This window comes from Puntigrus tetrazona, chromosome 2, assembly GCF_018831695.1.
Source record: "Puntigrus tetrazona isolate hp1 chromosome 2, ASM1883169v1, whole genome shotgun sequence".
NCBI classification, from domain to species: Eukaryota; Metazoa; Chordata; class Actinopteri; order Cypriniformes; family Cyprinidae; genus Puntigrus; species Puntigrus tetrazona.
The window spans coordinates 9,961,867-9,976,032 of NC_056700.1; the positions used below are offsets into that span (position 1 = coordinate 9,961,867).

Genomic DNA, 14,166 nt, shown 5'->3' on the forward strand with positions numbered 1-14,166 from the left:
CCTGGCCTCTTGACCAGCAATTTAGCCGTTCCATGAAACTGAAAGAAAGCCTTGTGCTAAAACTGGAAAATCCAGCATGAATGCTCCACAGCAATCACGGTAATGGAGTGTAGAGCACGCTTTTTGGCCCTGACTCACACTTTGCCATGTGCTCACTATTACCAAATAATAACAGAGGACCCTGGGCAGGAGAGGGAGAAGTCAGAAACACAACACTTCACTGTGGGGGACTCCAAAAACCATTTCATTCATGTCATGCCTAAAAGTGAATTGTATCCATTTCTCCTCAGCCCCGAGCCCCATGTTATTAGAAACATGTTCTTGATACCACAACGTCACAGAGCCTTACTAACCCAAGCTGACATCTGAAACCTTCAGTCTGGAGCTACTTTCTGTTGAAACCATAGGACGCCGGTGGATGCTAAAAAGTAGGGTTTATATTACAAAAACAGCTGTCTTTAAACAGTTATGAAGCTATCGTTTCAGTCAACAGACCTTTTTGTAAATAAAGGACTTACAGAATAAAAAACTAATTGTTGAAATACTACTTGGAAAAGTATGTAGGTAAGTATAGAGATACCTTCAGGGGAATTTGGGACACTTTTAAAATTTTCGATTTTCAAAAAAACAACAACACAAAAAAAAAATAAACGAAAGGACTTTCAATTGGGGAGTATATAAAGCGATTCATCTTAAAGAGGAGTACTTCCTCTGTCTGTTCTCCTCTTTAAAATGAATCACTTGACATACTCAATTGAAAGCCACTTTGGATAACAGCATCTGCAAAATGACTAAATGTAAATGCAAACAGAGATAAGAAACAGTTACTGTTATTACTACCTATGTATAATATGACTAAAATCACTTTTTATTATTGAGATGACAAAACAAAAACGTCCCAATTTTCGGTTTTCTATTTTATTTTTAAATATATTTTATTTGTAAATGATAGCAGCCTACTTCTGCCTTTAGTGTCACACGATCTTCCAGAAATTGTATTAATATCCTGATTCAAGAAACATTTCTTGGTATCATAAGCGTTCCTTTTTTTGAAAGACATAAATGCATGCCTTGTTATAATTATTAATAAACTAAATGTATTTAGTTCATAGCTTGCGTAATTTATTATTATTATTTTCTGCCTTTGATAGCCCAAATTGTTTTTAATTTTGGTTTCATATCACCTCCTTCTCGTCCTGGACCTTAATTTGAAAGCCCCATACGAATGATCTTTATGTGTAATACTTTATTACTTAGTTTAATTAAAAAGTCATTGAACTCAGTGTGTTTTGTTCCGAGACTCACGCCATTGTGTTGTGAACTGTCACGTTACTCGTGCCAATTAATTGATCAGACGCTTTAATGCATTCCTCTAAATGAAGAGCGCAACAATGGCAATCGTGGCCAAGTGCTGAGAATTTGAAACAGCAGCTCTGAAAAATGCAGCAGCGCACGTGACTAGCATTTAAAACGCTGTCGTTCCTAACCGTTAAAACGCGCAATGGTAAAGCTTTAGTCATGGATGGGGTATGTGCGGTTTTACTGCTCTTCATCATTGCGCTTGCACTACTCCAGTCACGAGGTATGGTTTGGATTGCGGTGTAGTTTAAAAATATGAAGGCAAGGTTGCTTTAATTTATTCCCCTTGCAGCATGTTTCAGATCTATCATTCAGAGAGAGTCTAAATTGAAGGTTATTCCATCCAGTCATCAATCAATGTTGGAAATGTGTGCGGCTGAAGTAATCAATCTACTCTCTGAGAGCACAGCATGTGCCAGGACAGCAAGCCGACCTAATTCATGCTGGATTCGCTTAAAAAAATTAATCTGCTTTTCAGAACATTTTGGTTCTTGGCCGATTGTGAACATCTAATCTAATGTTGTTTTTCAACAAACACCAAAGTTCACAACCTCTTTCATTTCTGATTTATAAGGCAAAGGGATAGAAAAATTCATATTTGCTGGCGTTCCACACTTCAGCCTTCAGGAATGTGCCCTTTGACCTTCGAATGCTCCACGGCCTCGTTTTGTTCGTGTTGAGGAAGAAACTCAAGGGTAAAAAATGTCAAGTCCTTCTCAAAAGTCGAAGGAATGTTGGCTGAATATTTCTCTGTGAGGAGGAAAAGACCTCCACTGCGCTTATAAACAAGATGAATTGCAGTGTATCGCACATTTCCTGGTTCCCATACAGCCTGAAACCGCCATAAAAATGCTAAACCTTTTCATTCCGACCAAGAGGATTTTCTCAGCTTACATAAGCTCACCTGGAGCCAAGTTTGTTCTTGTCCTGGATCCAGAAGATCCAGTGCCACCGTGTCGTCATCATATTTGCCTGTTAAAATGTTATTTGGTTAAACATGGTTTATTGCAAATATTGAAAGCACATGTGAATATTGTCAATGTATGGACAAGGTCATAAACTCCCTTCACATGATGAAGAGCTGTTTCCTCTTATTTTCTGTTATCAGTTTAAATGGCAATGCTTTTACGCTTTAAAATGTTCTGATGCTCAGTCATAATAATAAATTACTGCATGTAGTTTAGAAAGACTGAGCTTACATGTCAGCCTTTACTGACAGTGATCTACGTTTAAAGTCTTTATATTATCTTATGCCTTACTGACAAATCATACTTTCTGTTGTTTGACAAACTTTGTTATTTCCTTTCTTCATGTAGGTATGACAGTCCAGTGAGTTAGGGTTTATTATTTTCATTGGAAGTAAAATTTGCTTTGTTAGTTGTCTGTAATATTAAACTGGTTTGATGCTGTCCTCCCGATATCGTCTGTTCATCATTAGTGTTTTTTTTCAATATTAGTTTGTAACTGTTTGCAAGTTTTATGGGGGAACTGTCTGTTTGGGTATGTGTTTTACATTTATGCATAAATGCAAACTGAACAATGGAGGTCATAATCAAAGGGATTACTAGCGTAGTAAATATGTAAGACGTGGCTGTCTTATGTTCAACAACAAGCATTGTTCACTCTTATTACAACTGAGACCTGAATTCCTGAGAGTCCTTCATCAATCAAACTTTTGTCTGTGAAATACCATTAACAGAGAAGCATCCTAGCATTCTTTAGCTTACTTACCATGGATGACATCAACATGTGCAGTTTTTGTCCCTTTTGTTCCTAATGTTATGGACCTCCCATTGACTTCTTAATTTCAGCTAATTAATAATTTGTATCTGACTTTCTTCTTTCAGACAAACCCAATTGTAATTATATAAAATATTGGGTAGTACTTTATTGTACAGTACATGTACTTATATCTTGAAGTGTATGTACATGGTAACAAATAAGAAACACAGTCATACGTGCTAATTAGTTTTTAGATACATGGTAAATATGTAGTACTTACTGAGTACAAACAGGCACGTCCTTACAGTATCCGTATATGCCGTATATCATGTACATAATGAATATTATACATTATTTCAGGTCGTCTGAACTATTGGCAACAAATGTCCGCTTGGTCTCATTGAAAGGCGATTCGTCTGAAAGTAGAAAGTCACATACATATAGGATGATTGCACCTGGTAAACTAATTGAAATTTGAAACCCTAAACTACACTTTCCCCTTTTAAAAAACCTATTTTAAATCATTAATTGTTTTTTATGCACCTTCTATTAAAAGTCAGTTTCGGTGCACAGTTTGCTTAAAAAGTCTGAGAACACAAGGTAAAATTCTTAATTTGTCATTTTATTTTTTTGATCGTTTTTGTTTCAGTACAAGTTATCAGATAATATTCTATATGTTTAAGCATGGAACAAGTTATATTATCAAGTTATGTTTAGAGCAAAATGTTTGTGCAGAATATCAAATGTTAAATAAAGCTAATTTAAAGTCTGCTTTTATCTCCAGATTTTTAATGATATTCAATTTTTCAGAGTGTTGTTATGACATGTTCAGACATTTGACCTAAAACACAAAAAGAAGAATTAGCAGGATTGCACGTTGTGCGTGAGCTGTCGTTTTTTACACACATGTAAACAACTGACGTACAGTAAGATCACACACAAACAACTTCCTCATGAGAAGTGCGAGTATATGATGATTCTCATTACTGTCACAAAGATCAATTAGCCAAAAGCTAAACATCTACATCTAATACAGATGTAGCCTTGTTCTATATTTGGAAACACAAAGTGTGAAATCAATATCATGTTTCAAAGCATGTGACTGCACTAAGAAATATTGAGTTGGCTTTGTCAGTGACAGTAGTATTGGGAGGCGAGATAGGTTAGTCAATGTTGGGTAAGTCAGCTTTGAATGAGTTATCTATTGTTCTCTCTCAAAAGCAGAATGTTTGCCTGAATGCCTCAGAAATCTGAGTGTAAAATGTGTCTAAAGGTAAGCCTGAGGGAAATAGCGTGAGGTTTTCTCTGGTGAAATATGAGAGCTGGAATGCCCCTCACTGGCATTTGCTTATAATTACTCATCTTTCTCAGAATGAATGTGTGAGAGAAAACCTGGAATGTGCGAAATGGGCCGAAATCCAGTAGATGGTGCTTGCTGAAACCAACAAAAATTTCCCAAGAGCTTCACAAACCGAGAATCACACTGCATTATATATTAATAGCTTTATTGTAAATGTATGAAATGTTTCAGAACATTCACATCTTTCATTGATTAAATAGAAGAGGTCAACCCTTGGCCATGTGTTTTGAACACATGAGCTTTACTGAAATGCTTTTTGGCATCAGTTTCTCAGCATTACATTCCAACACATCAAAACACTTGTACAAAATATATATTAATATTTACTTTGAAACGACACCTTGACCAGCAAATGTGCCATTTTAGAGCGAACACGTTCAAAAACAAAATACAAGGAAGCAAATTCTAATATAATACAACTGGTTTTCTCTCTAACAGTTCTTTTAGACTACTAGGTCTACATAATGTTTTTGTCTCGCACAACGTGACATTGTTAAGCATGCCGATCCTAGAAATGCAATGTTAAAAAGAATAACTTCGCTGAAGGGCGTAGCAGCCATAAATAGAAAAACATGAAAAAAATGTAACCATTTATAACTATCGATTAAGGTGGGGTGGAAAAAATACATGCAAGAGCATCTGCCTCGTGAAGAAAGTCGATTGAACTGGAATGTGGTCTTCTGAGAGGAGTGACAATACATTAGTGAGGACAATTTAGTATTTTGTGTCCACCCTTCTGTATGGGACGGTTGTAAATACCAAGATATAAAGGATTCTCCCTAGCAATTTACTACCTTATCTGTCAATACAAAGCAGACTGGAGGTGTAGTTTTAAGAGAAGAGCTTAGCTCCTTCTTTCACATGAGATTTTTGAGCAGCTCTGCTGTTCATCTGGACTCTTGCTTCACAACATTATAGTGATGTGGTGTCATTCAATCTCCCTCTTCAAGTGTTCTTCATCAGATGAAGATCTCCACTGCTTCAGCCGTCACATCATCCAGGCCTTTGAAAAGGTCCGCAGCAGATGGTGCTTTCTGGATGTTATCTGAAAAATATGAACAAATATTAGTCAGTTATCACAAAATGAGGGACTACATCAGGGGAGAGCCTCAGTGGTGGACCTATTTATAAAGATTCCAAACTACTTTTCGACTTTTAATCTTTGCTTGTAATATTTTTCAATTACTTTTGTTATATCCCATATCATGTCGAAACAGCTAAAAGTTGACTTACCGGTGTTGGTCTCTGTGTGGGAGGTTTGATCTGGTTCAGGTTGTCCCGGGACTGCAACCAGAGCAAGCACCGAATGGGACATACCAGTTTCCTGGTCATTGGAATGACTCTTCCCTGGAAAAAGATCCATAAGAATTTGTAACCATTCCTGCTTAGCTAATTTCGTGTTATTCTCAGAAATGCTTAGCAGTGAATGCTAAGGATAGTAATTTTAAACTAACTTTACTATTTAGGAGTATTGGTAGTCAGTTAACTAGTAAAAGTTAATTGACAGTGAACAGTAATGCCAATGTTATTCAGACAAAAAAGCTGTATGTGTATGCAACTACCTAGTCAACAGTGAAGACTAATGCTAATGTGAGCTAAGCAATAATTTAGCTAGTAAAAGCATAGCTAGTAACTAGTAAAGCCTTAAGAAAACACTAATTATCAATGACCACTAACCTAACTAGTAGAAGTTACTTAAAAGTAAACAATTCTTTATGTTAGTTAGAGACTTTATTTGCTAATTAGTAGTGAACAATGCTAATGCTAATGTTAGTCAGGTAATAACCTAGCTAGTAAAAGCTTAGCTAGTAACTAGTATAAGCTACTTATTAATAAAAATAAGTTAACAGTGAAGACTAATGTTAATGTTAGCAATAACTTGGCAAGCACAAGCCTAGATAGTAACTAGTAAAGGCTTAAATAAACACAAATTTTCAGTGAGCACTAACCTAACTAATAAAAGTTACTTTTAAATTATTAGTAAACATCAATTCTAACTTCAGTTAAACACTTTACTAGTAACTGCTAATTAGCAGTAAACTCTAACACTAAAGTTAGTTACAATACAAGTTAACTTAGTGACTAGTTAATGCCTTAACTAGTAAATTCTTAACTAGTTAACACTAACTAACAGTAAGCACTAATAATAAGGTTGGTCAGGCAACAACTATTGAATCTTGAGCAGTAAACAAATGTTAGCAGAGAACTCTAATGCTAATTTCATTGTGACACTAATTTAGCTGGTAGCATCTTAGCTAGTGAACGCTACTTAGCATTGACACTAACCTTTGCCCTGGACAGTGTGTGTGACCGTTGAAAGAGTGATGTTGCTGGATGATTCAGCACTCAACTCTCTCTTTTGCTCCTGCTGCAGCTTCTGCTTCAGGATGCTAATCACTGTGTCCTTCTCCAGGATTTGGGCATACAGGGCACGGATCCTGAAAACATATTAACCTTATGAGTCCTCTACAACCTCACAATTTAAAATTATTTATTAAACACAACTAAAATGTATTTTTAGGGTCACTGAAAATAGTTCTCGTACCTATTTTCTACCTCCTGGTTCCTGTACTCAGATGATGGGAGCTCCTCAATGAACGAATGGCAAGGCGAATGGTTGATGATGGTTGTGTCTCTATAAAGTTTAGGACAAGAGCAATTAGAAATTGGTATATATATACAAATTTGGCACAAAATGCTCTGAAGGTTTTGACACTGATCTCCTTTTTTTTTTACCTCTGAGCTGCAGCAGTAGCAGCAGCATCCATCGCAAACTCCCTCATGGTCTTCTCCTCCAGGTATTTCTGTTCCCAGCGTGTCTTGTCAGCCTCCAGCGACAGAATGCGTTCTTCTTTCTCCCGCAGAAGCTCTTGCAGTGTGGAGACACTCACGTGGGACAGTCCACAGTCAGGCTGCGGCTGCCGCTGTGGACAAAGAAGAGCAAAGAAAGTGTAAGATCGCTGCAATGTTCTGATCTGAAGTCCCAATCTATTCTTAGCTTCCCTGGAAGGAAACAGCCCTTTTAATACAATGCTAAGAGACATCAGAACATTTCAAAACAAAGCACTGTTTTGTCTCAGTACCTGCTGATTTCGGAGGCTCCGCAGTTCCTGTTCCAGCCGGGTCCTGAGGCGTGTTTCCAGCCCTTCTCTTTTCTCGCAGGTCGCCTGCAGCTGAGTTAGAGCCCCCTGCAGACGCTCCACCTTCTCCACATATGCTCTCTTCCTCTGCAGCTCCGTCCACAGCTGCTGGCTGTGAGTCTGCGTGGACTTCAGTGCCGTCTCCAGGGCCTCACTTCTGCGCTGATGGTTCTCCGCTTCGCTTCGCAGATGCTCAACCTCCTGCTCCAGATGTGCACACTGAAGCTGCTGTTCTTCATCTGACAAGACAAGATAGAAAAAAATTTAGATCTGTATTTGTAAATTAAATTAAATGAACGTGTCAATTGCTTTCAGAGTCAAAGATGGTCTCCGCAAGTTAAGTTTAGGCACGTTCATGGGTGCTATTTGATATAAAATAAAGTATTATATATTATATTATTCTCTGTTCTTAAGTTGTGGTCACCTTTTGACAGTCTGTCGCTTATAGATAGGTTGGTATGCCAGAACTGTTACAAAGGAAAAGTATGTCTCTTAGAATAAAGGCATCTGCCAAAAACATATATGCTTTCAGTACATCCTAATACATTCTGTCCAGTCATAACAAGCAAACAGATTTATGTGAGGACGTGAGAAAGAAGCTGAAGGAATGTTTATGCAGGCCCTCTGCAGAACCACTCCCCATTGACTTCCTGCTCAGGAATTCAATTGCAAAGTCCGGAGCGCCTCATTTACGCAAGTGCTTGAGGAATGCAGAGGGAAGGAGAAGCAGTGTCCCACTCTCACTTTGACCCACATCCCGGAGCTTCAGATTGTTCTGCTTATTTCCCATCAGTCACTGGGAAACTCATCCTCATCTTCCCACTCTTAGCGAACGGCAAGTGATCACTGAGCAGAACATTTCATTAATTGTCCATGTAAAGCAGGCAAGAGCAGTGACAGTAGTTATCTGTCTCATGCTAAAGTCACATCCTAAAGACTGAAATTCCTGCTTAGGAATGTTCTAATTGGAAACATGTCCCCCCTTTAAGCAAAATAACTCAACAGAAAAAAAGAACTTCACATCTGGAGTTTAACTCTGGATTAAGAAGTATCCAGAGCGTGAGATTTAATGTTGCTGTGTTCATGAACTTACTCTGCAGAAGGAGCTTTTCAATAACATGCTGGTTCTGGTCAGCAGCTTCGGCTTCTTTTGCAGCTTGAATGCTTGAATGCTGCAGCCTCTTGATCTCAGCCATTAGCTTGTTTCTTAGCGCTTGCTCTAGAGTTTCTCTTTTAGCGCAACCCTTCATCAGAGTGCTGTAGGCCTCTGAGATCCTTTGGATCTCTTGTTCCAGCTGGGGAAAATGAAAAAACAATGACTGTAAATAGCAAGTCAGGTTTGTCAATATAACAATGACAGTCTCAGAAATACTTAAAAATGGTTAGCCAGATTAAAGGCGCAGTTGCATTAGTGAAATCTTGCGGGTAAAAAAGGTCTATTGTCAATTGTGTAGAAGTCACAGAAGTCACTTTCAAAACTGTCTTCTTTCTGTTGGTCAGCATGTAAACATACGTAACCTTTTTGAAAACTAGCAAAATCTATGTCCTGAACTTTTTCGCTGTCATTGCTGATTACTATTAAATTGACTGATTTTCACTTTTGAAATTTGATCAAGCAATTGTAAATATGGCCGCTCCTTAAGAGCACGGAACAGAAAAGGTGTTCAGCAGTCCCATATGGAAAAACCAGGATGGCGTTTAACATGACTCCATCGTCCCAGGCATGTTTACACAAGGCAGTGGCTTGATGGGTAAGCGCTCAAACCTGTGTAATTATCATTCTTTCAGAGTGAGCAACAGCTTAACTGCACTGATGTAATCCACTGGAAACACTTCATCGTCTTTTGGAATGAAGCCAAAGTCAAATTCAGTTCGTGTAATGATTCACATGTAATAATCACTCACTTATACACAAATCAAGTGTCTCTGCCAACCTGACACTTTCCATTAAATATAGAATTTAAATAGAACAGAAAGAGAATTGTTGTAAGATATAATACAACACATATAGCCTAAATCTTAAATGACTAAATTCAGACAGGTGTCCTGTATTTACACCTGTGCCTTGCCCAAAACCTCAATTTCAATTTAGTTTTTTTGTGCAAAACGTAAATATTATGTGATGTGCTTTACCTTCTGAATTCTGAGGGCCTTCTCAGTGTGCCCCTCTAGCTCCTGTTTCAGTCTTTTATTCTCATTTATGAGCATCTCCAGTTGACTGCGGCTGCAGGCTGTGACCTCCCTGCCAGCAGGGGGTGATGTGGAGAGTCTATAGCAAACCTCTGGTGTCTGAAGTCTGCACAAGGTAATAATCATCATGTTAGATAAAAAACAAAACAATAAGATTCAGTTCCTCTTTACATTAGAGTAGCTGGATGACAAACTACTTCAGCACGTCCCATATTGCATACTCAGCCATAGCATCAATCAACAGACGGATGTGTCATAATGACACATCCTAGAAAGTACGTCAGAACTGGAGGAAATGCATATACTGTGTTACAAAATCAAATGTCAGCTGTGGTTAATTGTAAATTTTGCAAGTGTTACCTGTTGTGTTGAGAATGAAATGGCGGCGGTGCTTTGTAGTAATGTTCATACTCCGCTGCTTGTTGTGCAGGAAAAGGGTACTCGGTATAAGGAACCTGCTGGTTGTACTCCAGTCTTTGCTGGCTGTATTGTAAGTGCTGGTTTGCATGATATCCATGTATCTGAGGGTAACTGGCAGAACATGTTGCAGGCATTTTACTGCGCTCTACTGAAAACTGCAGAAGCCGCTCACTGACTGACCGCATGTGGCCTCGCTTCGGGTCCCAGCTGTCTTCCTCCTCACAGGGCTTTGGGATGGTTTCACTATCCTGCAGCGAGCAGCCCCTGTGAGGTTGGCACCACTGGGAGGCCAAATACTGAGACTGAGCCTTGGCCTGTTCATAGGTGGGCAGCTCCTCGCCGTGGTGGGGGTATGTTTTGTAGTTCTCAGAGTGCTGGTAGTCGACCTGGTGCTCTTGACCCTGGGGCTCTTGGCGAGCAGAGAGCTGAGGAGACTGGGGCTCTTCCTGGCTGAGGCTCTCAGATGAGGACTGTGAAGAACCAGCCCCTCCGCTGCCACCCCCAACACCTCCTCCTCGTCGCAGGGCCTGCTGCTGGATGGCCAGGAGCGTGCGGGCATCTGTGGGGTTTCCATAGCGAAGCTGCTCTTGGATTAGTCTGTGCAGGACAGTGCCGGATGCTTCTTCACCTCTCATTTTATTTGATGGAGACAAGTATTTATGATCTGAACTGGACCTGGAGGACAAGAGACCAATTCAAGAAAAGATTAGAATTTTAAAAATAGTCAATAGTTATTTGAAATAGATTTTAATAGATTGAAATAGACTTTACACTGTAGAAATATCAACTAAAAGCTTCATTTAGCAACATGTTTTGACTTAAAACAAATAATAAGCACATATTTCATGACAAAACCAACTTTATATATATAATATATATAATATTTCATAATATATAATATCTCTATATCTTTATCTATATATATATATATATATATATATATATATATATATATATATATATATATATATATATATATATATATATATATATATATATATATATATATATATATATATATATATATTATATATATATATTATGAAATAATAGCAATTCCAAAATGAAACCAAAACAACAACTATTTACAAAATAAATAAAAATGAGTGATCATCCAGACAAGCACCACGCTCATAAAAGCTGTAAAATCGTCGTTATTCCATGTCCCGAGCGAATTAAACGACATAAACTTGACACAATTTCCTCTTAACTTTCACTCAGCAACAATATCGTCCTCAGCTCGGTTCGGATTAATCGGTGTTACACGTAAAGTTTTATATCTTCAGTTTTCCGCCGACTGGGCATTAGTGAACGCGCTCGCTGCTACTGATCATTAAGCTTGTCTGTATGTCTGTATCACGAACATTAACGATTAACTTACCAACTAAAACTTTCATTCCACACGGATTCCGTTAGTGGCATGTGTAATAATCCAAGTAATCCACCTAACGTCTCCTGAGTGTGTTTTATCTCCGCGTTGTGTTCAGGTCTGGTTGCGTTATGAGCTAGTAGGCGCGCGCTCTGCTCTCATAAATAACTGAGCGCGCCTGGAATGATCGGAATGTGTGAGCTCAGGGATCAAAAGTGAAAAGAGAGAAAAAGAGCCATTTAACCCAGCAGCTTGCAGTTCCGTTTACATCCACCGGGGCTCTGACAGCAGCTACGAGCACCAATGTTTTCACCGAAAAGTCCTGTAATTTAAGAAAACGGCCCAGTTGTGGTCGAAGTAAATCCGTGGCAATACAAAGCCTTGTTTTACTACAGAGAGGCTGAGCAGTGATGTCACATTAACAGAGAAAAGGTGTCAGAAGGTGTGACCAAATCTGAAAGGTATGCAAACGTGTTGACACAAGATAGGAATACAATTTACTGGAGCTACAAGATCAACCTAAGCGTATCTTAAACACACTTTCTTTGTACTTTCTTTGTACTGACTTCAACTGCATTTTTTTTTTACTTGCGCAGTTTTAATGTATCTCTTCTGTCTAGTCTTTGTACTAAAAATTCAGCTTTGCCATCAGAATTAAAAATATTAAACAAAATCAAGCACTGTAATATTATATCACAATATTAATTGTTTTAATAATCTCAGTTATTCCAAACAGTTGTTTATGAGCCATATTAAGTGCAAATGTTAAAGGGGAAAAACTGTACCATAGGCCGGTGTGTACCTTTACCTTGGTCTCCTCTACTTTATTTCAATAGTCCAAAACAAGTCACCAGCAGGAAATAGAAAGGTAACACCCTGCTGTGGTAGACAGGGTGGTAACTTTTCTTGCTTGCCCTGTGGTTGTCTATGAATCCTCACGTTCCTCCTGACTAAAGCCATAATAAATGTAATTCCACAGAGTGAATTGGCAGGAATGTTTAATCAGTCTGGTTGGACTGTATGTTGAGATCACGCAGCAGATTTCCGATGGAAAAGCGCAATCCTAAGACCTTGAAGTTTAAAATAACCAGGAAAACATGCTCCCATGTTATGATATTGAGCAATACTTACACATTCCCTTCTTGATTGGACTGATCGCAGGGTATTTCCAACTAAGTCTCAGACAGTGAGTCAATGGGAAACGGACATGTGACTGCTTGACTGCAGGTGTGAATGAAGGAAGCAGTCACTGGCAAGTCTGTACAACTCTATAAAATTTTGAGTCTTCCTCAAAATCATTCAAGCAAACAAATAGCATCCCCATCCATCACCCCTCAGTAAGAACTATCCTGCTTTGTTTTTCTCCAACAGCCCTTATAAGAGCCAAACTGGAATATCTCCATTCTTTCAGTCTCCACCCTGATATCTTGAACCTCAGAGTTATAAACTGCCATGTGGGCTTTTTTAGAAGAATCACAAGACTTAGAATAGAAGACATTTTAAAGAAAAAAATACAGAGAGAATCAAACTCAGCACAACAGGGATCAGATGTTGTTTGGGTCGTGCAAAGCAGGCTCTTGGTATGGGGGACTAGAGAGGATGCTCTATTCTCATCACAATTCTGCCTTTATTGCCACAAATGGCCTGGCATACTTTAATGGCACATTTGTGATTTAAGATGCGATTGAAGCCCAAGCCTCTGAGACAGCCTGTTGTTTACAGACCTCCAGTGCTCCAGGCCACTTTATCTAGAACAAAACTCTATTAAGACAAGCCTTTGATATCAGCATAAATATAATGTCTTCAAAGAAAACCATCTAGAATATATATATATATATATATATATATATATATATATATATATATATATATATATATATATATATATATATATATATATATATATTATATATATATATTACAATGTATTAACATTGATCTATTTAAACACATTAACTGGAACATTTCATATGTCCTCACTTGTCCCCACTAGCTAATAAACTGGAAAAAACACGATTATATTAATTTAAAAAATGTTTCTGCTTCAGGTTTCTGTGAGAGTTATGCTTAAGGGTTGGCTTAGGATGTGGAAAATATCATTAACCGGATATATAAAATAAAAACAACCTATAGTCATATATGACATGACATCAACCTTCCTTTAATAATTAAAAAAAAAAAATTATATATACAAAATGTAAAAATATGTTTTGTTGTAAAACTGAAAATCTGTAGATTAAAAATGTCCTGTGCTTTAATTCATTTAAGAGGCAGCATGAATTATTCCTCTTCTTTTGGTCACACAGCTTCATGTGATGCAAATTTGCAGATCAGCATTCACCAAACATAGAAACGCAGCAAAATTCATATAAGCATGACATTTGCGTGCGTATGAATGGAATGAAAAGTGTAGTGTTAGCTCTCTTGATTCAGTGTCTTTAAACGAATTAGTGGAGTGAATGATTCAGTGGTTCATTTATAAACAATGAATCATTATTTTTGAAAGAATCATTTGTATCTGATTCAATGTTTCACTTACTTTTCACGCACATTTCCACAACTCCCTGGTACTGTGAATGTATGAGTGGAAAGGAAAAATAAATAGA

General features: G+C 37.9%; 1 protein-coding gene across 1 annotated transcript; it reads right to left on the bottom strand.

Moving 5' to 3' along the window:
• Window positions 1-4,569: 4,569 nt before the first annotated feature.
• Window positions 4,570-11,951, bottom strand: amotl2b (angiomotin like 2b). The gene is made up of 10 exons (XM_043220807.1): window positions 11,573-11,951; window positions 10,132-10,866; window positions 9,715-9,877; window positions 8,675-8,876; window positions 7,525-7,820; window positions 7,178-7,365; window positions 6,987-7,076; window positions 6,728-6,879; window positions 5,675-5,788; window positions 4,570-5,486 (listed from the first exon to the last, which is right to left on the bottom strand). Exons 1-10 carry the CDS (start codon window positions 11,611-11,613, stop codon window positions 5,401-5,403), a joined length of 2,067 nt encoding a protein of 688 aa, XP_043076742.1. The 5' UTR covers window positions 11,614-11,951; the 3' UTR covers window positions 4,570-5,400.
• Window positions 11,952-14,166: the final 2,215 nt, after the last annotated feature.